Below are 23,432 nucleotides of genomic sequence, written 5' to 3' on the forward strand. Positions count from 1 at the left end.
TCCTGGCAGCAGGAAGCTCAAGCCTCCCCCACAGACACCTGGAAGCTTGTAAATGAAGTAGGGGGTCAGTCACTGGGGGTGCAGAGCAGAACTTGTCCCAACTGCCATCCTTCCAAGGCCACCGGGAACCAAACAGGGCACAGGGTCCTGCCAGCTGCATAGCCGCTGACCTCTGATGGAGTCTGAAAGGAGGGCTTTGAGGGACAGCCGAGGAGGGCACAGGCACCCCACACAGAGCACCACAGAGGCCTCCCCACCCCCGCGCTGCTGCGACCAGGCCCCCGGGGCTGCTTCACAAATGACAGGGTGGCCTGCAGTGGTCCTCCTGGCCACCTCACACATCTGAATGTCCATGTCTGCGGCACAACGGTTCATGTGTTCTGGAGGGAACAGGCTTGCTGAGACGCCTCCAAAGGGAGTTCCACTCTCAGGGTGGGTCCCCCTGCCCAGGGATGCCCGCTGGGCTCTCCAGGAAGCATGACGCCCACCCGGCTACCCGGAGCGGACACGGCAAGCCTCCGTGCAGACAGCACCCAGCAGGAGGGGCATGTGGGACTGTGCAGCTGCTGTCACGCCTCCCGGTGTGTGCCGACCGGAGTGGGACACAGCAGGGGAGCGGCGGGAAGAGTCCGTGAAGCTTGGCAGTGCTGGTGTGGCTCTGGCCAGGCATGCTCACCAGTCAGTCCTTGCGCCCCTCCCCACCCTCCACTAGGGGGGCAGCTTTAGCGTGGACAAGGCCTTGGGGACAGCCCTAATGCTCTGACCTGTTCTGTGACGTCACCAGACCCTCCGAGGCCACGGGGCGGCCCACAGAGTCTGGTGAGGCGCAGGTTCGCATCGGTCTAGAGCGCGGTGACCTGGGTGAGCTCTGTGTTGGGTGTGGACGGGCTCTGGGGGCTGACGGGCACCATGGGCAGGTCCACGCCTAGTCACGCCGGCCGTGGTACCGTCTCGGAGGTCTTGCGGGCAAGAGCCACATCCTTGGCGATGCTGCGCACACGGTCGGACACCTGCATCTCCCGGCGCAGGGTGGGCGTGCAGCAGAACTTGCGGAAGCAGGCCTTGAAGTTCTCATCCAGGAAGGCGTAGAGGATGGGGTTGAGGCAGCTGTTGACGTAGCCGAGGGCCGTGCAGAAGCGCAGGATCGCCACCGCGGCCTCACTGCCCGGCTGGACACCCAGCCCTTGGACCAGCACGAAGACCTGGACGGGCGTCCAGCAGCCCACAAACACAGCCACCACCACCAGCACCAGCCGCGTGATGCGCCGCAGGTTCCGGTCCTTCTCCCGGGAGCCCGCGAGCAGGCGGACACCCCGCAGCCGCCGGATCATCAGGCTGTAGCAGACGGAGATGATGAGCACGGGGATGACAAAGGAGAAGAGGAAGATGCAGATGGCAAACACGGGGCCCCAGTAGTCCTGGGGGGCGGGGATCTCCACCAGACACTCGGTCTCTGCAGGGAGAGGAGCAGGGTCAGGGCAGGGGGCAGGGGGGCAGCGAGGAGGCCACCCAGAGCCAGGGGAGCGTGGCACGGGGGAGGAGGGTGCACCTCACCGACCTTCGTCCTCAGCCTGTGCCGAGCCCATGATGGCAACAGGAACGCCAACAGCGGAGGCCAGGGCCCAGATGGCCACGTTGACGGCCTGGGCCTTGCTGGAGGTCCGGACGTCAAGGGCGCGGATGGGATGGCAGATGGCTACGTAGCGGTCCACGCTCATGGCCGTCAGCGTGAAGGTGCTGGTGAACATGTTGTAATAGTCGATGGCGATGACCGTCTTGCACAGGGCGTCTCCAAATGGCCAGGAGCCCAGGAGGACGTCTGTGCCCTGGAAGGGCAGGGTCAGCAGCACCAAGGTGTCCGCCAGGGCCAGGTTGAAGATGTAAATGTTGGTAGCTGTCTTCATCTTGGTGTGTCTGCAGAGAGGACGGGGAGGAGGAAGCCTGCGCTGGCCACCCTGGCGGACCTGGCAGCAAAGGGCAAGCGGCCCTCCTTCTCGGCCGTCTCAGGGGGCACCCACTCTGACCCCTGGGAACATGTAGGTTCGTGGGCCCAGCCCCGTGATGTGGAGCCTGAAGGCAAACATTTTAACAAATTCCTCAAGTACTCACAGCACACGAAATGGTTCGCAACCTAAAGACTGGTCTGTCTTGGAAACGATGGGTGTGTAGGGGCAGCAGAGCCTATGCCTGACCCTGTGTGAGAGCAGAGGCGGGACTCATAAGACAAAGAACCTATCCTCCTCCCTTTCAAGTCTCCCCCAAGACTTCCTTCTTGGATCAAAATGCTGATCTTTCCACCACCAGAGGTTTCCAGGGGCTGCAGAATCTGGAAGAGCACACCAAGCCAGGCCTCACTGTTGCCTAGCAACTGAGATGGGGACTGGTAACAGAGATGGGATGGATGCTAATGGGGTCTGGTTGTACCCAAGAACCTGGCATGGGTCTGGGGAAATTGTGGGTGCTTAATAAATATATGCTGAATGAATTAATAGTTGTTATAGTGGCAATGGTGGTAGTGTTGGTGATGGTGGTCATTATGGTGGCCTGGTGGTGGTGATGGTGGTGATGGTGGTGGTTATGGCGGTTGTGGTGGTAGTGGTGGCGGTGATGGCGGTGGTGGTGGTGGTGGCAATGGTGGTGATGGTGGTGATGGCGGTGGTGGTGGTGGTGGCGGTGGTGGCAATGGTGGTGATGGTGGTGATGGCGGTGGTGGTGGTGGTGGCGGTGGTGGTGATGGCAATGGCAGTGGCAATGGTGGTGATGGTGGCGGTAGTGATGGTGGTGGTAGTGGTGGCGGTGATGGCGGTGGTGGCGGTGGTGGTGGCGGTGGTGATGGTAGTGGTGATGGTGATGGTGGTGGTGATGGTGGCGGTGCTGGCGGTGGCGGTGGCAGCCCCAGAGATGACAACATTCCGTGTCAACAAGCTGCCATGAAGGAATCTGGGGTTTCATGCCGCCTCTTAGAGAGGGATTAAGAATGAGCTCAGAGAGGCCTTAATTATGACAAAATAATATTGACAATGATGGTACACGTCTGCGCCAAGTCCCTCGTTTGGATTTTATCTCACTCAGGATTTCAAAAGTGCTATTTTGATGCCCACTCTGCACAGGACATTCAGATTCAGAGGATCTAAGTGGCCTTCTCAAGGCCATAGAACTGGTAAAAGGAAAAGTGGGTCAAGAGAAGTAGAAGAGCAGCCACAGACAGGAGGGAAGATTTGCCAAAGACACATCTGACACAGGACGGCTGTCCAGAGCCACAAAGAACTCCTAATACTCAACATAAGACGAAAGGCAGCCTGGTTAAAGACGGGTCAAAGGGGACTTCCCCGGCTGCCAGGTGGTTAAGACTCTGCCTTCCAATGCAGGAGGCACGGGTTTGATCCCTGGTCGGGGAACTATAATCCGACATGCCACGGGGTGTGGGGTGGGGCAAAAAACTAAAAAAAAAAGAAAAGGGCCAAAGACCTTAACAGAATCTCACCAGAGAAGATATGCAGACAGCAGATAAGCACATGGAAAGGTGCCTCACCTCATACGTCATCAGAGAAATGCAACTGAGAACAGCAGGGAGATGCCACCACATACCCGTTAGGATGACCGGCATTTGGAGCCCTGACACCACTAAATGCTGGTGAGGATGGGAGATGGCACAGCCATTGGAAAGACAGTTTGGCAGTTTCTTACAAAATAGACCCTCACCGTAAGATCCAGCAATCCCCCGGCCTTTGATATTTACCCAAAGAAGCTGAAAACATAGCCCCATAAAAACCTGCACACAGATGTTTACAGCAGCTTTACTCATAGTTGCCAAAACTTGGAAGCAACCAAGATGTCCTCCAGTAAGTGACAGATAAATTAACTGTGGCTCATCCAAAAATGGAATATTATTCAGCGATAAAAATGAATGTGCTATCACACCAGGAAAAGACATAGAGGACATGTACATGCATGTTGCTAAGTGAAAAAAAGCCAGTCTGAAAAGGCGACAGACTGTATGATTCCAACATTCTACAAAAGCAAGACTATGGAGACAGTAAAAAGATCGGTGTTGGCCAGGAGTTGGGAGGTGGGGAAGGATGAGTAGGCAGAGCACAGAGGATGTTTAGGATATTCAGTGTGATACTATACGCGTCGATACGTCATTATATATTTGACCAAACCCACAGAAAGTACAGCACCAAGAGGGAACCCTAAAGTTAACTATGGATTTGGGGTGATTATGATTTGTCAGTGTAGGTTTATGAGTTGTGAAAATGTACGATTCTGGGGGGGATGTTGATAATGGAGGAGATTATGCCAGTGGAGGGGGGGCACTACATGGGAAACCTCCGTACCTTCCCTGCAATTTTTCTGTGAACCTAAAACTGCTCTAAAAAAAACTGTCTATAAAAAAGAGCAGGGCGTGGAACCGGGTGTTTCTGACTCCGGAGGCAGCCCATCCCAGTCCAGGGGCTCGGAATACACTGCTGTCTCTCGGGTCGGCGTGGACACAGCAGTTCCCGCGCGTCACTTCCCCCGGGGACTGCTCTTGAGCAAAGCGACCTCCCCTCTGTCCAATCAAGACGTGCCTCTGAGGGTTCTGACGCCCCCGTGCAGAGCTCAGACCCCAAAACAAACACTCACAACAGGAAGGAGGAAGAAGCCCGCCCCCAGGTGCTGCCCTTCTCGCCCACAGCACACCCTCCAGCCCCAGACGGCAGGTGAGTCTAGCACCCCGGGGTCAGCACTGGGGCAGAGGCGGCTGCGCCTCCCAGCCCCTCGTCTGAGCACACAGGACACACACCAGCACGCACAAACGTACAAGGGCATGCTTACACACATGCACACACACGGCCAGGGCCACAAGGGAATGTGTGCAGCACACACGTGCGCACGCAGGCATGCCCCACTCACACGCATGAACACACATGCATTGCCCACATTCGCACGCGTATGGGTTCGTGCTCGCACATTTATGTCCACACTCACATACACGTACAAACGTGTACATGCTCACATGTATTGTGTCCTTGCACACAGATGCATGTACAAGGTGCAGCACAGACAAATATGCACACACCCAGATATGCACACTCACGTGTACACACTCACACGGGTGCACACTCTCATGTGTGTACACACGAACATTTACATGCTTACGTACATGCACACATTACGTGTCCCCACGCTGTCCCAGTGCCATCCGCGCACACGGTCCCCACGCGGTCCCCACGCTGTCCCCACACTACCCCCCATGCTCGTCCCACTCCATGTCCCCACGCTGTCCCCTCGTGCTGTCTCGGCCATCCCTCCACACTGTCCCCACCCTGTCCCCCTGTGATGTCACCCCAGCAGCTTGGCTGCCATTCTTGACCCCACAAGCATTCCCATTCTGAAAGCCAGCAAATGCTGGCATCGGCCCAGACACCAGTGGTGAACACGCAGCCCCGGAGCTGGAGGAAGGGGCTTTGTGCATCTGCCCCAGCGCTGGCCCTGGACCGTGCCAAGAGCTGCCTCCCGGGATCGCGGTGGGGCCCGTGAGATACTCACGCAGCAGCCTGGCTGGGAGGCTGGCCCACGGCTCAGACCCGGAACGTCATCTCTCGGGAGTCAGGGTGAAGCTCCATCTGGGACGAAGCTGCCTCTCCTCCCGCACCCGGACGGGCCCCCACCTCTCCCTCTTCCCGCAGTCAGGTGCCTCCACCCTGAGGAGCTGAGCCGCCGGAGCCTCAGGACTGACGCTGCCCGGTGACAGGGTGACCCGTACCTGAACAGGGGAGCGGGAGGTGCCCCCCGCCAGGCCCGCCAGAGCAGCCCCTGCCTCTCCCCTCAGCAGTGCTCAGGACTCACCGGTGGGGACGTTGTGGGGGGGGGGCCCAGCCTACCTGAGGATGACGTACATGACGAGACAGTTCCCCAGCAGCCCCCCAATGCACACGGCCAGGTAGAGTCCCACGATGGTGACCTTGAGCCCAGCGGGCAGGAAGGCGCCATGGCTGGCATTGAGCAGCGGGGGGGGGGGCAGCAGGCTGTGGTTGGGGCTCAGGAGGGACAGGTTGCCCTGCAGGTGGCCGCCGTAGAGGACCTCCCAGAACGGGGCAGGGAAGAGGGACTCCATGCCACCGCCCCACACGCAAAGCCCTGTGGTACCTAGAAAGGCACAGGGGCGCGTGAGCGCAGCACCTCACGCCCGCCCAGCCCTGGGCCGCAGACACACACACGCCGGGGCCCACGGAGACACAAACGTGTGTGCCCAGACAGCGACGCGCGAACACAGGGGCACGTGTGCACACACGGGGCACAGTCGCAGCACCCCCACACGGGATGCTCGGGTGCGGTTACACAGCGGGACACGCGTCCACCCACGGGGGCTCACAGACACACAGCTGGTGCGCGCACACACGCAGGTGCCCAAACCTGCCCTCTTGCACACGCAGGAACTAAAGGGACCAAGACACACCCAGAAGCACCTGGAACACAGGACACAGGGCAACCGAACACAGGGCCTCTTCCTGCCCCTCCCCAGCCCTGCCTGAGAGCCGCGACCACCACAGGTCACCTCCACGCCAGCCCCCAGCGGCTCAGCCTTACCTTGGTAACCTCCGTGGAAGCTGGGAGCCCAGAGACCCCAACCCTGGGCCGACAGCACAGCAGGGCTCGGAGCGCCCGCCTGACTCAGCTCTGGGTCTGGACGGGACTTCGGCTGCCACACAGCGGCAGCTGCTCTCCTCCTTCTCAGACGCCAGACCAGACGCGGCAGCCTGGTGCACGGAGCAGGGGGAGGGGAGGAGGCTGCAGCTCCAGAGGGGGAGGGGCCACGCGGGCTGGAGGAGGGGGCCCCAGGCTGAATGCGGACAGATGCAAGGACCAGGGAGCACCCTTCGAGATGAACAACAGGGAGAGGCTTGGAGCCACAGAGCCCAGACACAGGCTCGAACACATGGACACAGGGATATAGATGCACATGGGAATTCAGACACGTGGACAAATACACAAGACACAAGAACATACAGGGACTCAGGGACAGACTCACGGAGGCACAGGGACAGACACAAGAACAGACACACAAGGACACGCAAAGACATGGAACAGAGACTCGGGGAGACGCACACAAGACAGACAGAGACAGACGTGGAGCCACGCCTCACACAGGGACAGGGCCTTGGACGGACTCAGACCTGCCCCAGCTGGAGTTCCATGCCCAGAACAGCACCCCTCAGCTGGGATCTCAGGGTAGCTGAGCCGCAGGGGCCACCGGTTGTGTGGTCACACGGCTGGGGCCCTGCCCAGCCAGCCCTGAGCAGATGAGGGCCTCATAAACAAGCAGGATGTCTGGACCGCCCCACGCACCCCGTGTGCCTCCTGGGCGCCAAGCCCACCGTGAGCACCAGCTTGTCCGGCCTCACCCGCCTTGACTGTTGCCCTCAGCATCACCTTGGTGCCAACGAGAGCCGTAAGCCCCAGGACCTCAGCGGTGTGAAGCCATCTGTCAAAGTGACAGAGACAGGGTTCAAACCCAGGTCTGTCTGCACCAATGGCATCTCTGCCACAGCTGGGCCCCAGAGCAACATCTGAGCATGATTCCCACACAGCCTGGGCCCCCAGTACCCACACAGCTGGACATGGAGCTGCCTCCTTCCCAGCCCTGGGGTCACATGCCACGTGGGTGACCCCTGAGCTGAATCTCCAGCCCCACCCAGTCATGGGGTCGTTCTTCCCGCCTGGGCCCTGCCCACACAGCCCAGACCCTGCTTGGAGCATCTGTCTCCAAGGATGGGGACCTGGTTGCTAGGCAACTGGCAGCAGCGTCGCTAGGATACCTGGCGAATCAGGAGAGGACAGAGCAGGAAGATACCCTAGGACCCAGCATCCCAAGCTGTCCCCTGGGACTCATCTCTGCATGTTCGCTGCAGTCGACTCAGGGACATGTGTGGAGACACGGGGCACATCCACAGAGGTACTCAGGACACAAACACTCACAAAAACACACACAAAGATGCCCAAACAGGCACACAGATAAACACACAGACACGGGTACACGCTGAGAGATGCACAGACACGTGAAGGCACCCACAGACACACGGGCCACACCTACGCAAACCAGGGCACACGCGAGGCACACAGCAGACATGGGAGAAGAGGCAGCTCAAGGCCTCAGATGGCGAGGGGACACACACGTGCTCCACATTCTCCAGCCGAAGCTCAGAGCCCCATCCTGTTCATCTTGGGAGCCCTGTAGGGCAGGAACCCCAGAGGGGCTCAGCCTCCTGCAGCCTCCCTGACCTGGGCTCCCCAGGGTCTGGGCAGCCAACCCCAGCCCCTCCCACCCCCACTGCCTGAGCCCAGCTGCCCGCCAGCTTACAAAGTTGCGTTTCCAAATGGCCTTTAGCTGGGGGAAGGGCTGGGCTAGGAGGCTGCTTTGAGGTTGGATGTGAGTTCCCGTCTGGACAGACCTCCTGGGAGGGCGCATGGGACAGAGACAGCACAGAGGACGCCTGGAGGCCCCTCACGGGCAGTCTCAGCCCAAAGACAGGCAGGTGGGTGGCCAGGCTGAGGTGCTGACAACACTCCCTGGGGATAGCTGCGCCCCAGCCCTGGACCCTAGAGGGTTCCCACAAAGGTGGCCCGGCCCAGGGAATGGCCCGGCCTCTCTCGACCCCTGCACAGCCAGGATAAGACACAGGACGTGTGCATCACACGTGGAGCAGCAGGGAACACCTGTGAGCATCTGTATCGAAGCAAGACAACCTCAAATACACACATCATCTCCGGGGAACACAAAACGTGCAGGGGTACCAGGGACAGCCCAAGACACGCAGCTTACACGAATGACGGCACAGAACACGTGTCCACAACGTATCACGTGTTATGGTGACAGACTGACCAGGGCTGCACGCGGAAGGTCACAGGCATTCAGGGCAAGACCCAGGCCCCAGGGTGCTGCTGACACACACAAACTGGGGTGGACACACCTCACTCCTGCACCCAGTGACTCAGGGTCCGTCCGGGCCAGAGAGCACACGTCTGCTGCCCCTGGCGGTCCCCATATGCTTCACCACCCACCTCCCCCTGCAGCGGGGCACAGGAGTCAGAGCACGATCGCTGGCAGCCTCACCCAGAACAGCCAACCCCAGAGAGTTCAGTCACCAGGCCAGTTGTGCTGTTAAAAAGTAAAAGGGTTTTCATAATTCTGGGCTTCTTCATAAAATATTACTTTTTCCTTGTGCTTTTAACTTCTTAATAGTTACATACAGTGACAGAAAATTGCAGATTTGCAATATAATATTAAATTTCTCAGTCATTTAATAATACATATTAATATTATTTTGAAGTCTTATTTTCAGGCCTTGGCACTGATCGGCATGCTGTTTGAGCTCAGGATCCCCATCGGCCCTTGAAAAACCCATGAATCCTGGACACAGAAACAGGCAGGAGATGTGGGCCAGGGTCTCACAGTGGCTGGGCCCCAGACACAGGGAGCACCTCCCCTCCCAGGGGAGCTGCAGGTGGGTGGAGAAGTAGGAAGAAGCTCCTCTCAGGAATGTGAACTGTGCCAACACCAGGCCTTCCAGGAATTAGGGAGGAGAGGGTGTCAAAGGTTTTCAGTCCTACAAAAACAGAGGGAAAGTTACAAGTCTCTTCTTGCAGGAGAGCGAGCCCATTGCCCGCCCCCCACCATCATAACTTCCACTCCTGCAAGCCACGCCCCCCCTGCATTCTCCTGGCCTGGACCCCAGGAAGCTGAGAGGAGGGCCCAGACTCCTGTCTCAGAGAACTCCATGCTGTGGGAGCACACAGTGAGGGCCAAAGGTGGTACCAGCCTAGGCTGCGTGCATCCAGGAGGCCTGCCTGGAAGGAGGCAGCCTGCTAGGTCAGCCTGCCTAAGCCCTCACTGCTTCTTCTGGAGCCCAGAGACCTTTGTCTTCAAAAGCCCCCAGGCGATGCTGAATCCCAAGGCCCAGGCCTCACCCTAAAGGCACAAGCCTGCGGCAGGAAGGGGAAGCCGCTGGGGGCACAGCTCCTGCAAAGGCCTGGGGGCTGGAAGGATGGACAGTTCCATGCAGCTCTGGGGAGGGGGGATGAGATACAGAGCGCAGAGTCAATCGACCCTCTCACCGGGAGGCCAGAGCAAGCTTCCAGAAACAATGGGAACCGTCCAAAGCCTCCTTCCAAAAGGCCAGAACCTCAGCTGAGACCCCACCCCCAAAGCCAGGACAGCCTCTCCCCTCAAGGGGCTCAGGCTGTGAATTCCCAAAAGGGCACCACCCACGGGCCCCAGTGCCCACGCGGGCACAGCCATGAACGAAGGGGAGTGGCACCTTTACACTGTGGGAACCACCAGTACCTTAACAAATTAGGGACTTCGTGCACTCATTGTGGCCTCACATAAACTGTGGAATGAGTACTTGTATTAGTGAATCTAGAACAAATGGATGAGTGCATGAACAAATCAAAGAATCCGTTAAGTGAATCAGTTACAAAATATTATGAAATTAACAAATGCACAAATAGACTACAGCAATCTAGGACCCAGGACCCAGAGATGTAGGGCTCAGCGAAACCCGGGTGTGGTCTTGCACCACCCCTGGGACCCCAAGCTTGCCCTGGAAGAGGTGAAGAGTCCTGAGTTCTGCTGTGGGAGGCCTCCGGGGCCATGCAGAGGGGGAAGGGGCTCAACCACGAAGGTCTCCTCAGAGCTGTGCCCCCTGGCCCCAAAACTAGCCAGCAAACACCTCTGCATCCAGGAAGCTGGGCCCCCAGCCGCCAGAAGAGTGCCTTTGGGGCTCCTCAGAAAAGAAAGAGAGCGTACTCACACTGGAAAAGCCGGGGGTCATTCCCCCCTTGGTGCTTGGCAGCCAGGAGGTCCCGGGGCGGGGCTTCTGGCCGGGCACCTCGGAGGAGCACTTGGACCGCAGCGGCTCTTGACCACGCACCATCTCCGGAGCGGTGGCTCCGCCCCCTTTGGCTTGAGGGAGGGGCGGACCTCCCGGTTGCCGAGCAACAGCGTCAACGAGTCCCGGAGAGTCTGGGCTGAGTTGGAGGCTCAGACCCCAGGAGGCGGAAAGTATGGGGTGCGGGGGTGGGAGGCAAGGGCCGCCGGGCGTTCGACCGCCGCCGCTAAGGATGGGGTGGGGGAGGAGTGGGGCCAGCCTCCGTCCCGATGTGGGCCAGGACCCGGCCCAGGATCTGGGGTCGTGGGTGCTGTGGGCCGGGCCGGGTGAGGAAACACCGGGACTTCCGAGGTGTTTCCCTCTCCCACCTCATGGGCCTTCCCCGCTGTACCACCTTCTCCCTGGGCTCCACTCTCCCTTACTCCATCTAGATCCAGCGGGGGACAGGCTGGGAGCATGGCGTCTCCCCTGCAGCAAGCCAGCTGTCTACCGGACTCTGAGCCTCCCCCCCCACCCACAGAAGTGAGACCTCCCACAGACACACCGACAGCACATAACTGACCCACATAACAACATCAAACACACATACATACACACACATCTCCCAGAACAGCACGAGTCCTCTGCCCAAGATATAATGAAGGCCCACCCCCTCCACACCCAGCCCCTAACACTAAAGGGCCTGAGGCCTACGCAGACATGGGAGACTGAACACAGCGAGGGTGCTGGCCTGGGGGGAGGGGTCCAGCAAACCTCACCCAGAGCAGTCTCAAGTGGTCTCCATGCCTGGGCAGTGCCTGAGGTCAACTCAGAGGTCTCAGCACTTTCTCAGTGGACAGAGAAACAGCCCGTGGGCAGGAAGGGAGTGGATCAGAAAGTTCTAGAGGACTGCAGGAGTGAGTAGGGAGGCTGTGCTGACAGGGACGTGTGCGAGGCTGGGGCAAAGGTGCAGAGGTCAGAGGCACCGGCCCTAAGGCGGGCTGCGCCGAGTCCACAGAGGCCGGAGCGAGGAGCCCACGCTGGGGCCAGGTCAGGCCCGACGTCGTGGCACCAAAGGGATGTCGTCTTCCCTCGGCAGGGCTCGAGGATGCAGCCAGAGCCGGCGAAGGGCACCGGGCGCAGGGGCCCGCCGGAGCGAGTGGGCAAGGGCGCTCAGAGCGCAGGAGCCCGCGTGGGGCGCGCCAAGGCGGAGCCCCCCACGCCGGGCAGGACCCTCACGCCGGAGGGGCTGGCGGCCATGCGGCCCGCGCAGCGCCATAGCCACCTGCTCTTCGGCGACCTGCTGGAGGACGTGGGCGCGGCCGCTTCCATCTTCCCGTGCGAGTCAGCGGAGCTGGGGTGCCCCGTGCCTGACCCGCGCGCGTGGACGCTGCCGCTCGAGCAGCCCGCGCAGCGCCAGGACCGGCTCCTCGGCGTCCTCAAGGCCGCCGAGGCCCGCGGCCGAGTCCGCGCCCTGCGGCTGCGCTACGCCCGCATGCGGGTGAGGCAGGGCCGGGGCCAGGGCCGGGGCGAGGCCTGGGCGGGGGGACCACCCGGCCGGGGGCTCCGCGGACGAGGCGCGGCCGCCGGTCGCTAAGGCTCCGCAACACCCCCGCGCCCGGCCCTGGGACCCGCAGGCGGAGGAGATCTCGCTCCTCATCCTGAGGCAGAAGTCCGCCCGCGCCGCCATCCGGCTGGAGCTGTTCCTGCCCCCGCAGCTGAAACCCACACGGATCCCGGACCCCCTGGACCGTCAAGAGGTGCCCCGAGCCCCGGAAGGGATGGGGGGGCGGCGCCCGCCTCCCCCAACACCCGGCTCCAGCACCTCTTCCCCCGCAGCGGAGGCGCGTGGAGACCATCCTGGAGGAGAAAGTCGACGGCAGCATCTTCCCGCGTTGACTGCGACCCCACCGTGCACCACCGCGCCCCACCCTCCTACATAAAGTTCTCACTTTCGAGGCGCCCCCTGGTCTCTACGCTTGCCTTCTCTAGGTCGCGGGACGAAGCAGGAAGGATGGATGCTGCGTCTCCCACATCCAGTGTCACAGACATCAGGGTACACAGAGTTCTGCTCCTCCAACAAAGTGGAAAGGTGCACGTTGGCAGACATCCGATTAACAGGGGGCAGGGATACCCCCAATCCCCCAAATGCCTGCTGCCCCCACCAGGCAGTCGGGGCCCTGTGAGTCCGTGGGGCCCCCCAGTCTGGGTATGACAGGAGGAAGAGCCTGGCTCAGCAACAGCCACACCCCCAGAAGTAAGGGCAGCCTCAGGGGAAAGCGGCACCCAAGTAGGACGCCAGACTGCACGTCATTCCATCAGAGGGTCAGCCAGGAAGATGACATTCTGGGCAGGACAGTGACGACACAAGCCAAAGCTAGTCTTTGGACAGTGGGCCACTCGGGGAGGTCCTCCAGAGGGCGGGGCGACTGGGGAAGGGGAGACCCCTACAGGCAGGCCCCTGCTGCCCAGACAGAAAATCACCCTCAGGTTCTCCTTTCCATCCTGATAGTCCTCCTCTGCCCCTTTGATCCCCCTTACTGGACCACCCCCCCACACACACACCACATACACACACACGGAGGACAGGAAGGACGTCACCCCTGTTCCATCCTGAGAAACCCATGGTCCGCAGACCGTCTGGACTCCGAAGAACCTCCCAAGCTTCCGGGCAGAGCTCCCCTTTGAGAACTTACTCTTCTCCCCAAACCAGGCTCTTTGCAGATCCTGGGATTTCTCTTAGCCGGCTCTCCCTTTTCCTCCCTCCCTCCCCAGACAAGGCCCTCCCCTGCCAGGAGGCTCCCACAGAGGATCCAGCCTGCAGCAGAAAACTGGTCCTGGAGGGCTGTGTCCTCCACTGGCAGAGGTCAGAGCCGGGGTCCAGCAAGGACTCCTGCCCAGTGGCATCCGGTGCCCTCCCTGACCCAGCTCAGAATGGGGACCTGAACCCTCTGTGTCCTCGGCAGGTCCTTCCCCCGCACAGGACCCTTCGCCTGTTCTGGGCTATTGCACCCTTGGTGTTGATCCAAGCCCAGAACTGTGTGTGAAGCTGGAGTCTGCAAGAAGCTGGGAGTCTATGGGGGGTGGGGGGGTGAGTGGAGTTCAGGCATGGAGGGGAAACAAGGAACATGGGAAGAGAAGGTGACTTGGGCGGGGGACAGAGAGACAGGGAAAGTGAGGCCATCTCTTCGTCCAGGAGTGGCGGCCACTTACACGCTGACACGCACAGGATGACCGCTGGCCTGGCTCCCCTGGTTAAGCTGCCTGTGAGCTGAACCCCGGCACTCCATCTCTTGAGGATGTGCTGAGCACTAGGATGATTTCGTCTGTTTAGTAAAAGCACATTTTATTTCATCACTCCTCTGAGCGTCCACTTCTTTATCTTTAAAAAGGAGGTACTGGGCTTTGGTTAAGTGGTACAGTGGTTGAGAATCCGCCTGCCAATGCAGGAGACACGAGTTTGATCCCTGGGCCGGGAAGATCCCACATGGCGCGGAGCAACGAAGCCCGTGCGCCACAATGACTGAGCCTGCGCTCTAGAGCCCGCGAGCCACAACCAAGAGTGGCCCCCGCTCGCCGCAACTGGAGAAAGCCCGTGCGCAGCAACGAAGACCCAACGCAGCCAATAAATAAATAATCTTAAAAATAATTCATTCATTAAAATAAAATAAAAAGGAGGTCTTCATGGTCTCACTCGGTGCCACGGCCCCCACGCTGAGCCAAGCGCTCCACAGAGAGGGGTCACCCCGCATCAAGCAGGCAGGCAAGGACAGGGGATGAGAGAGGTACGCACAGCCCTGAGGAGGCCAGCAAGAGGGTGGCCGCACAGGCAGCTCTGCACCAGGTGTGGGGCTGACACGTGGGGCACCCTTTGACTCCCACATCAGGGAGGGGTCCTCGGCCTGCAAAGAAGACCCAGGAAAGTAGCCAAGAACACTTCTGCAGGGCCCGGAGGAGGCTTCTGCTGTGGGAAAGCAAAGCATGTAGGCCACAGCCCAATGTATTGGGGGCTGTGAGGGGCCGGGGGGGGGGGGTCTCTGGGGCTGGAAGCTCATGCTCTAGACAGAGGGTCCTGAGTTCAAATCCCACCCCCAGAATTACCTGCTGCACAGCCTGGAATGAGCCCTGCCCAGCCCACTGGCTTCCTCCCGTGGAGTATGGGATACACTCCCCAGAGGAAGTGCAGAAGACCTAGAAGGGCTGAGGCAAGGGGCATGGAGAGGCCCAAGTGGCCAGGGGACATGGGGGAGTGGCCAGAGGAAGTACAGTGTGTGGAGGGCTGGCAGGAGAAGGAGAGGTTGAGAGAGGGGTAGAGAGTGGCCCAAGTGGGAGAGAAATGTGCTCACCCCCACCCACATCCAGCCATGCCACACACGTCTCAGGAGGTGGGTGGAGAGGCCACATCAAGCACCGTGGCATCAGCATGGCTATGTGACCTTGACTAAGCACTGGCACGTCTTTGAAGGACCCACCTCCCAGCACTGTTATCTAGGCTAAATAAGAAGGAGCCACCTCCTGTCTGGGCAGGCTTCCAGTCTGCCCTGTCCCCGCCAGCCTGTCACACAGCATCAAGAGGCACCCCCAGCCTGCAGGGCCCCTCTCTCCTCACTGACCTTGGCCCGCACTCTTCAGCTCAGCTCCTGCCCTGCCGCTCTGCTGGCTCCAGCTCTGTCCTTTGCTGAGCAAGAGGCAGCACTGAAACACCCCCGTCCTCGCTCTGTGGTTCTCCTTAGCCCTGCTCACCTCTCACCCAGTCTGCAAGTCCACTTCTTGTCTGCTCCGGGGCTGGTCCTTCCTGCTTACTGCCAGGTCCCACTGAGTGGCACACGGGGGACACCCAGACATTTGCTGGATGAATGAAGGGCGCATGTTAGATCTCCACTTCCCCTAATACCCCCAAGAGCGCTGAAACCCATGAGCACGTACAACTTGTGCAACTGGAAGGCATTTTGTGAGCAGGCCCCCGGGCACCAGGGGACAGGAGCTGCACACACTCCGAGGCCAGAAACTCTGCAGACCACTTCCAGGGCAGGGTCAGGGCCACCCAGACACGGGCCCAAAGCATGCTGGGATAAGGAATTTAACTCACAGCTGTACCGGGTCATAAAATATGGAGAGTTGGTCAAAGAGAGGGGACGGGCATTCGTGGCAAAGGGGAGGCTGTGGCTTTCAACTCAGAGTATCTTGGGTCAATGGGAGGGGCTGAAAGGGACTCAGCCAGGCTCCACGTACAGGAACATTTGGCGACGCCAGATACAAGAACCAGTACCCCTGGCATCACCGGCACGGCCGCCCAGGAACCCCCTTCCTTGGGAAGGCCCCTACAGCACGGTGACAGCGTGCCCTTAACCCTATTTCACAGGTGAGGACACCCAGTGCCAGAGAGGCTAGGGCCGGGCTGGGAGTGACCACGAGGGACAGTCCCTTCCAGCGGCCTCTCCCTCCAGCGGGCCGAGTAGCCCATGGGCACCATCCCCCCACCCCCACCCCGTCCCGTGATGGCAACGCTGCGCCGGCCCCGCCGAGCAGAGCTGGGGGCACGGTCACACCCCCAGCTGCCGCAGTACCAGCTCAGCCGCCCTGGGGGGGGGGGCAGAGGCCCCATCGTCTGCACCTCCTTTCCACCGGCCACCCCAGTCGACGGTGGGGACCGAGGCGCCGCGCCGCAGCGCGCGGGTCGGTGGGGAGGGGGCGGGTAGGGCGCGGAGCCGGCCGAGCGCGGGGCGGGGCGCGCCGGGCGGGGCGGGCCGGGCCGGGCACCTCCCCGCGCGAGGAAGTCCCGGCCCCGCGCTTTGGGGAAGTGCGGCCGAGGCGCCTGCGCACTGCAGCCTGCGCCCGCTCCCCGACGATCTGGCCGGACCTCGGAGCGCGCGGGCCGGCGGCTGCGGCGCGAGTGGCTCGGGAGCGCGGCCGGTGAGTGCGCGCGCGGCGCCGAGGACCGCGGCCCTGCCCCTCCGGCCGGGGGCCCGGGAGCAGCGCGGGGCGGGAGCCTCGGAAACTGGCGCCGGGATCCGCGCCCCAAGGACTCCCGCCGCGGGGTCCACGTGGACCCTGGGCCGCGCCGGGACTGGAGCCTGTCCCTGCGCGTGGGGGAGGGGGCGTTGCAACCGGGTTCCCCTTTTCTGCAGCTCAAAGCCTGGGGAAGTGATTGCTTAAAGGGGGGGGCCGGAAGAACCCAGGTTTCCGCGTCTCCTGTCCCCCCCCCCCCGCCTGTGGGGAGGGGCTGAGGCGGGACACCAGGTCCGCCCCCGCCCCCACCCCCTTTGGAGCTGGCAGCCACTCACCCCCGCAGTCGCAGGGGAGGCGCTGCGCCCCCGGCCCGAGCCGATCGGGGGGCTCCTGGCGCCAGCCTCGCTCCAGAACGCGCAGGAGGACCTCCTGCCGTCTGACTTGAGTCCTGCTGCTGCAGTGCACGCCCCTTCGGCAGCCAGGGTGGGGCCCAGAGCGAACCTGGCCCCTCCCGCCCCTCCCTCGCCTTTGGGACGCTGGTGAGTGGGGCGCATGGCGAGCTCCTTGAGGTTGGGGCGGGGGCGTCAGAGGCTAGAGGAAGGAGCAGACTTCTCCAGGCCAGACCCTACCAGCAGAGAGAGGGAGAAAGAGAGAAGTGGGTTGCCCCCACCATTGCAAAGGTGGGCTGGGGCGAGGGTCGCCAGGGCTAGGAAGACCTGGCCTGCGTTGGAGGAGCCAGGCTGGGACTTCCCTACGGGGGGCGGGGGGGTGGGGTGCAGCAGACAGGAAAGGTCCTGGGGAGGATGAGAAGAGGAGAATGGAGCCCCTCTGTCAACTCCCCTCCCAAAGGTTATGGCATTTTTTTCCTGGGATTGTCACATTTTCTTATTCTTTTTTTGGACTGGGCGGGCTCGGGGACGTTCTTTTTCCTTCTGTGGAGCAGAGCAGCAGCCGCTCCCGAGGGAGTCTCTGTCCCCAGAGGCCAAACTTGCTGCCTGTCCAGCTTCTCCCATCCCAGACTTAGGGGTCAAAGCCTGGAGGGGCCGGGGAAGGGGAGGGAGCCCCCTCCTGCATGCCCAGATGAGGGACAGGAACCCTGGTTCAGACCCTGTACCCCCACCAGGAAAGAGAGCAGGTGTCCCAGGGGCACAGGTGGCCCCAGCCAGCCTGAGGAGGATGCAGGGAGCCAGGTCCAGGGGTGGGTGACCAGGTCCAGGGCCTACAGCCAGGACAGAAGGGACGGCCTCTCCCCCATCCTCGCCCCAAACTTGGCCCCCAGCGCCTGGGCCCTGCACTCTCAGGCAGGTTCCCTCCTCCAGTTCAGAGCTGAGCTGGAGAAGGTAGTCTAAAGGGGTATAGTCTTAAGGGTGCTGGGGGGTGGGTATTGGGGCCCTGCCCCCACTCACAGTGGGTGGGGGTGCAGAGGAGGAAGAGCGGCTCTGCCTGGGGAAGTCACAGCCCGTCTGGGGTACAGCTACCAGACCTCAGATGTTGCCACACCCCTTCCTTTCCCTAGAAACTTGACCCCTGAGGGGAGGCATGCTGTGGGGCTGCCGCTTCCCCATCTGTTCGCTGGAAGCCTGTGGGACCCAGTTGGAGGGTCTCCCTCACAGTGATCTCAGGGGAAGCCAGGCGGGCGGTGAGCCGCCAAGGTCCCACAGGACCCTACACCTGGGCCCCAGATTTGAGTCAGGGCAGTGGCCTCTGCACGCCCACGCCGTGGAGGCCGGGGTGCCCCAAGTGTGTATATCTCGGGCTGTCACCTCTGAGCACAGCACCTGGTCAGGGGCTGGGATGCAGGAGCTGCCTAGCCTGGTGACTGCCCCGGGGCCTGTCCCAGAGCGTCCACTCTCCTCTGCTGCCATCGGACACCCCAAGAGGCCAAGACGGCGGACCAAAAAGACGTTAAAAGGCGAAGAGCTGAGGGATGGGAGGGAGGATGAGAAAATAAAGTGAAACCGAGTCGGGAGCATCTCGCGGCGGGGTTTCGGAAAGGTCCGCGCAGCAGACGTGCCAGAGGGCGCCCCGACCCGGGGCGGGCGGGGGGTGGGGCTGGGTTCACCTGGGCCGCGGTGGGGAGGCTGGTGGGGAGGCGTTGGCAACTGCCTCCCGGACCCTGACCGGCCGCCCCGCGCCCGGATGGGACGGCGGCGCGCCCGCAGCGCGGAGGGTACGGCCCGGAGCAGGGCGCGCCCCCTCCCCCGCCGCCGCCCGCTTCCCCGCCCTGCGCTGCGGCGAGGCCTGGGGCCGCGGCGGTTTCCGCAGCCTGGCGGGGGCGGGGGGCCGGGGCACCCTGGGCGCGGGAAGGTGCCAGCCGCGCCCGCCCAGGGGTCGGGGGCCGGGCCCGCGTCCGGGCCGGGAAGGCGGCGGTCCCTGGAGGCGCTCGGCCCTCCTCCCCCGAGGCTGCTGCGCTTCCCGCACCCGCAGCACGTCCCGCCCCAGCCCCAAGTCCTCCTCAAGTCCTCGCGGCGGGCCCGGTGTGCTACCCGCGCTGAGTCTCCGGGAGCAGCCGGGGACCCCCCACCCGGCAGATCTGGACTCCTGGTGGGGAGCAGCCCTCCCCCCCCCCCAGCACCCCACGGAAAACCGCGAGTTAGGGAGCTGGGATGGGGGGTCTGAATGACTGACCACCACCCCCGTGCGCCACCCTGATAGCCCCAGATCCTGGGGGCCTCCAGCCCCCCTGGGAGGGGCCAGGAGCCGGAAACCAAGAAAGAGGAACCCCAGCTTCCGGCTTCCCAGGGAGCGCGCGGACGGGGGTGTCCCAGAACCTCCTGTGGAGATCTTGTCTAGGGCCCCCTCCTTCCTGACCCCGCAGCCCCTCACAGCCGCAGCGTAGACTGGGGGGGGGGGGTCAGGACCTGGGCAGAGTGGTCTGGAGGTGGGAGGCAGGGGGGCGGCCGCGGGGACTCTGGGCAGGAGGGAGAACCTCGGGGGCAGGCCGGTGCGGGTGTCAGCTTCTCAGTGAGCACCCCGGCCTCTCTTCTCAGACCCCAGGCTGCGGCGAGGGTCCTGGAGCAGGCAGCACGGAGGCCCGGCAACCCCTGCCACCCACCCATGCCCACCCCGCCTGAGGCTGAGCAGCAGGTGGGCCGCCTGCACCCCGGCCTCTGCCCCGCGGGGGGCTGCGGGCATGCCTAGGAGTTGGGAGACCTGGACACCGGCGAGGCGGGAAGGGCCGGGCCCCCGGGAGCGGGCGCGGCCCACAGCAGGCGGTCGGTGGCGGGACGGCTGAGGCGGCCCCATCTTGCCCCAGCACGCAGGGCCCGAGGAGGCGGACCAGCGCCGCTCGATGTCCGGCCGTGACGCGGCCCCGCCGGCGGCGCCCGGCCGAGACCCCTGCTGCTTGTGCTGGTGCTGCTGCTGCAGCTGCTCCTGGTACGTGACCCAGGGCGCCCGGTGGGGAGGGGCCGCTGAGCGGGCCTGCGACACAGGACCCCATTCCTTAGCCCCTCCGGGGGGCTTCTGAGGCACCACCTGCAGGCAAAACGCCCCTGCCACCTGCGGCAGCTGTCCAGGCCCCTCTGTGTGTGTGATGTTCACGCCTGGTGCGCCTGAGGTCGTGTCCACACGCGGGCACCACGCCGGCACGTGTGCGCAAGTGTGTGTCTCTCTACTGTAAGCCGGCCCAGACCGGCCCTGGGGACCTACAGCAGAACCAGACAAAAGCAGGTCCTACAGACTGTGTCAGGTGGAGGAGCTTTAAGCAGAGACCTGGCCCTGGGGCAGTGCTGGGGGATAGGCATGGGGCCTTCCGGGGGGGAACTGATTTCTAGGCATATAGGGGGCCTTCGAGGGGTTTCGTGCCTTGCAGAGGCCTGGCCCTTTTCGGGCTTCCATCCCTTGGCTGTTGAGCGGACAGCACTGAGGGGACCCAAAGGTCAGCTGACCCGTGAGCAACTGAGGCCTAAGCCCAGGCCTGAAACAAGAGAGGGACCGCCTCGGGGTGGAGATGGGAGGCCATGAATTGTTAGGACTCACTGAGCATTTGGCTGTGGAGGTCAAGAGAGGAGTTTGGCATCTGGTGGGTGGGGGTAGGGTGGGAACTGAGTTCTGTCTGGACCTTGGAGTTTGAGATGTCCATTAGCCATCTCCGTGGCCCTGGCGAGAGGTCCAGCAGGAAGTGAGGACTGGAGAGCCAGCACTGATGCTAAGGGAGGGAAGCAGGTCCCCTCGGGAGAGTCAGGGGTCAGACAAACGGGCTGGGGGCTTTTACGACATCCCTGGGGGTCTCTGGGAGAAAGCAGCTGGGGTAAAGTTCAGGCCAGGGAGGGAGAGGTACACCAGGGACCTGTGAAACCCCAAAGGCAAGAAGACAGGCCCAGGGACAGACCAGAGGCTGGGAAACGAGCAGACCCACCCTGCAGTAGGTTCACACGTGTGCTGAGAGCCCAGGCCTCGTGCCCGTACACACACATGTTGATGTCACTGCTGAGCGTTCTGCGCGCATGCGCGTGCCGCGGAGGGCCGTGCCACCTTCCCCTCTGCCGGCAGGAACGAAGAGCAGCGGCGAGCGTGGCGGGCCTCCCGGGAGAGCAGGCTGCAGCCCCTCCCCAGCTGCGAAACCTGGTGAGTCGTGGCCGGGGGGTCTGGGTGGGGGGGGCGGGACCCGGGCGGAGGGGACAGAGCCTGACGCAGGCGGTGGCGGCGGGTGCCTGGATGCCCACAGCGCAGCGCCGAGCCCCGAGGAGGTGCGGAGCTGGGCGCAGTCCTTCGACAAGTTGATGCGCAGCCCGGCGGGCCGCAGCGTGTTCCGGGAGTTCCTGCGCACGGAATACAGCGAGGAGAACATGCTCTTCTGGCTGGCCTGCGAGGAGCTCAAGGCTGAGGCCAACCAGCACGTGGTGGACGAGAAGGCGCGGCTCATCTACGAGGACTACGTGTCCATCCTGTCCCCCAAGGAGGTGCGCTGCGTGGGAACGGGGCGGGGGGCGGGGGCGCCCTGGGGCCCCTGACCGTGGCCCCTGTCCCGCAGGTGAGCCTGGACTCCCGGGTGCGGGAGGGCATCAACAAGAAGATGCAGGAGCCGTCAGCGCACACGTTCGACGACGCGCAGCTACAGATTTACACGCTGATGCACCGAGACTCGTACCCCCGCTTCCTCAGCTCCCCCACCTACCGCGCCCTGCTGCTCCGGGGGGGCTCCCAGTCCTCCAGCGAGGCCTAGGCCACCCACCGCGGCTGCCCCTTCGCAGGACCCCTCCTGCAGGCAGAGACTCCTTTCACAAGAACGCTTCAGCAGGTGTCGGGCACACCTGCTGGGCTCAGCGCCCCAGGGCGGTCCCAGGCAGGAGTTCCAGGTGCAGGGCGGGCCAGAAGCCCCCTTCCCCACCCAGAAGACCCAGCGCCCCAAGGTCTGGCTGAGAGGCAGACGTGAGGGCCTCTGGACCCAGGTAGCCCCTCCCACACCAACACCTCCCACCGCTGCTGGCCACTGAGCACTCCTGCTGGGGTTCCCACGTGGTGAAAGGAGGCACCCTCCCTGGAAGCATCCTGGACCCACAAACCTCACAGATCCTCCTCACCAGGCCCCTGGGGGCCCTGAGAAATGCCATTGGTGGAGAACAGAACCTCTGTACTGTCAAGTTTTGTGACAAAAGAAGACCTCCAACTGGTACCATCTGCACCCTGGTATCAGACCCAGGACCTCAGAACCAGGCTCAAGGCAGCAGGACCCAGTTTCTCTTTTATATGTTCATTGAGTTTAAACCAGGAAACATGTCACTGTGTGTTTTATCAAAAAAAGAAAATGTTTTCATATTTAACTCCACTCTTCTCCCCAGAATAGAATCTTATTATTGAAGATATTTTTAAAGCAAAAGTCTCTCCTCTCTGTCTGCATCTGGGGCGGGGAGATTAGAAGATGAAGCGTTGTCCAGGACCCCCAGCAAGGGAGCAGCCGTGCTCAGTGGAGGGACCCTGTGCTCTGCCCCAACCTCACCCCTCAGAGCAACAGTCCCAGCAGGCAGCTGTGCTCGGCCCGCCCTGTACGCGGGGGCTGTGACCCAGGCAAGTGTGGCCCCCGAGGCACCTCGCCACCAAGACTGGTGACACAACAAGAGGCACTGGCCAGGTTCTGGGTAGGCAGGGTCCCTGGCAGGTATCAAAGGTTGTCCCTGGAGGCTGGCTGGCAGGGGCAGGACACTGACGGGGCTGACCTCCCCAAGACCCTGGGGGCTGGGCCGTCACCTGTGCTGTCCCACAGGCCCCACCAGGCACACACTTGCCACCCTGTTCCCTGAATTCCTGGTTGGTGAAGCAAAGGTGCAGCCGGGGCCCAGAGACTCTGGTCAGGGTCCGCCCGCATCCACACCGCCCCACAAGCAGTGTGGCATCCTGAAGGGCTGCAGGCGTGCCCCGCTGTGGGGCCCGGACTTAGCCTCCTGCCCACGATCTCTGGGCCCTGAGCTGCAGCACCTGGAGAGATCATAGACCCCGGGTCCTCTGTGTGCCCAAAGCCCTCCCCACCCATCCCCATGCTGTGCATGCCCAGCCCTGCCCCTCCCACGGGCACACCAGGGCCCTCTGAGCACCAAGGGGCACGTCCCTCTAGCGCTGTCCCACCCAGCCAAGTCTACGTGTCACCTGACCCCAGGGAGGTGGGCTGTCTCCGCAGCAACGCGGGTGGGG

At 62.5% G+C, this 23,432-nt stretch overlaps 3 protein-coding genes across 14 annotated transcripts; 2 read left to right on the plus strand and 1 right to left on the minus strand.

The window, feature by feature from the left end:
* Window positions 1-247: 247 nt before the first annotated feature.
* OPRL1 (opioid related nociceptin receptor 1) lies at window positions 248-6,126 on the minus strand. 4 transcript variants are annotated; one of them, XM_057702286.1, is made up of 5 exons: window positions 5,864-5,985; window positions 4,568-4,582; window positions 2,015-2,026; window positions 1,559-1,914; window positions 930-1,453 (listed from the first exon to the last, which is right to left on the minus strand). In XM_057702286.1, exons 1-5 carry the CDS (start codon window positions 5,983-5,985, stop codon window positions 930-932), a joined length of 1,029 nt encoding a protein of 342 aa, XP_057558269.1. The 4 variants fall into 4 exon arrangements, with proteins under 4 accessions (XP_057558266.1, XP_057558269.1, XP_057558267.1 ...); XM_057702283.1 differs by lacking the exons at window positions 2,015-2,026; window positions 4,568-4,582 and having other exon boundaries at window positions 248-1,453; window positions 5,868-6,126; XM_057702284.1 differs by lacking the exons at window positions 2,015-2,026; window positions 4,568-4,582 and having other exon boundaries at window positions 5,883-6,100.
* A 5,835-nt stretch (window positions 6,127-11,961) lies between these two features.
* On the plus strand, window positions 11,962-12,752 carry LKAAEAR1 (LKAAEAR motif containing 1). Its single transcript, XM_057702153.1, has 3 exons — window positions 11,962-12,354; window positions 12,491-12,613; window positions 12,693-12,752. Exons 1-3 carry the CDS (start codon window positions 11,962-11,964, stop codon window positions 12,750-12,752), a joined length of 576 nt encoding a protein of 191 aa, XP_057558136.1.
* A 3,907-nt stretch (window positions 12,753-16,659) lies between these two features.
* RGS19 (regulator of G protein signaling 19) lies at window positions 16,660-22,592 on the plus strand. 9 transcript variants are annotated; one of them, XM_057702289.1, is made up of 7 exons: window positions 16,688-16,766; window positions 17,146-17,341; window positions 19,793-19,889; window positions 20,059-20,180; window positions 21,297-21,371; window positions 21,472-21,706; window positions 21,778-22,592. In XM_057702289.1, the coding sequence occupies exons 3-7, from the start codon at window positions 19,860-19,862 to the stop codon at window positions 21,967-21,969; spliced, it is 654 nt and encodes a 217-aa protein (XP_057558272.1). In that variant the 5' UTR covers window positions 16,688-16,766; window positions 17,146-17,341; window positions 19,793-19,859; the 3' UTR covers window positions 21,970-22,592. The 9 variants fall into 9 exon arrangements, with proteins under 9 accessions (XP_057558273.1, XP_057558277.1, XP_057558271.1 ...); XM_057702290.1 differs by lacking the exon at window positions 17,146-17,341 and having other exon boundaries at window positions 16,660-16,766; XM_057702294.1 differs by lacking the exon at window positions 17,146-17,341 and having other exon boundaries at window positions 16,660-16,766; window positions 21,477-21,706.
* Window positions 22,593-23,432: the final 840 nt, after the last annotated feature.

This window comes from Hippopotamus amphibius, chromosome 12 (assembly GCF_030028045.1).
Source record: "Hippopotamus amphibius kiboko isolate mHipAmp2 chromosome 12, mHipAmp2.hap2, whole genome shotgun sequence".
Classification (NCBI taxonomy): Eukaryota; Metazoa; Chordata; class Mammalia; order Artiodactyla; family Hippopotamidae; genus Hippopotamus; species Hippopotamus amphibius.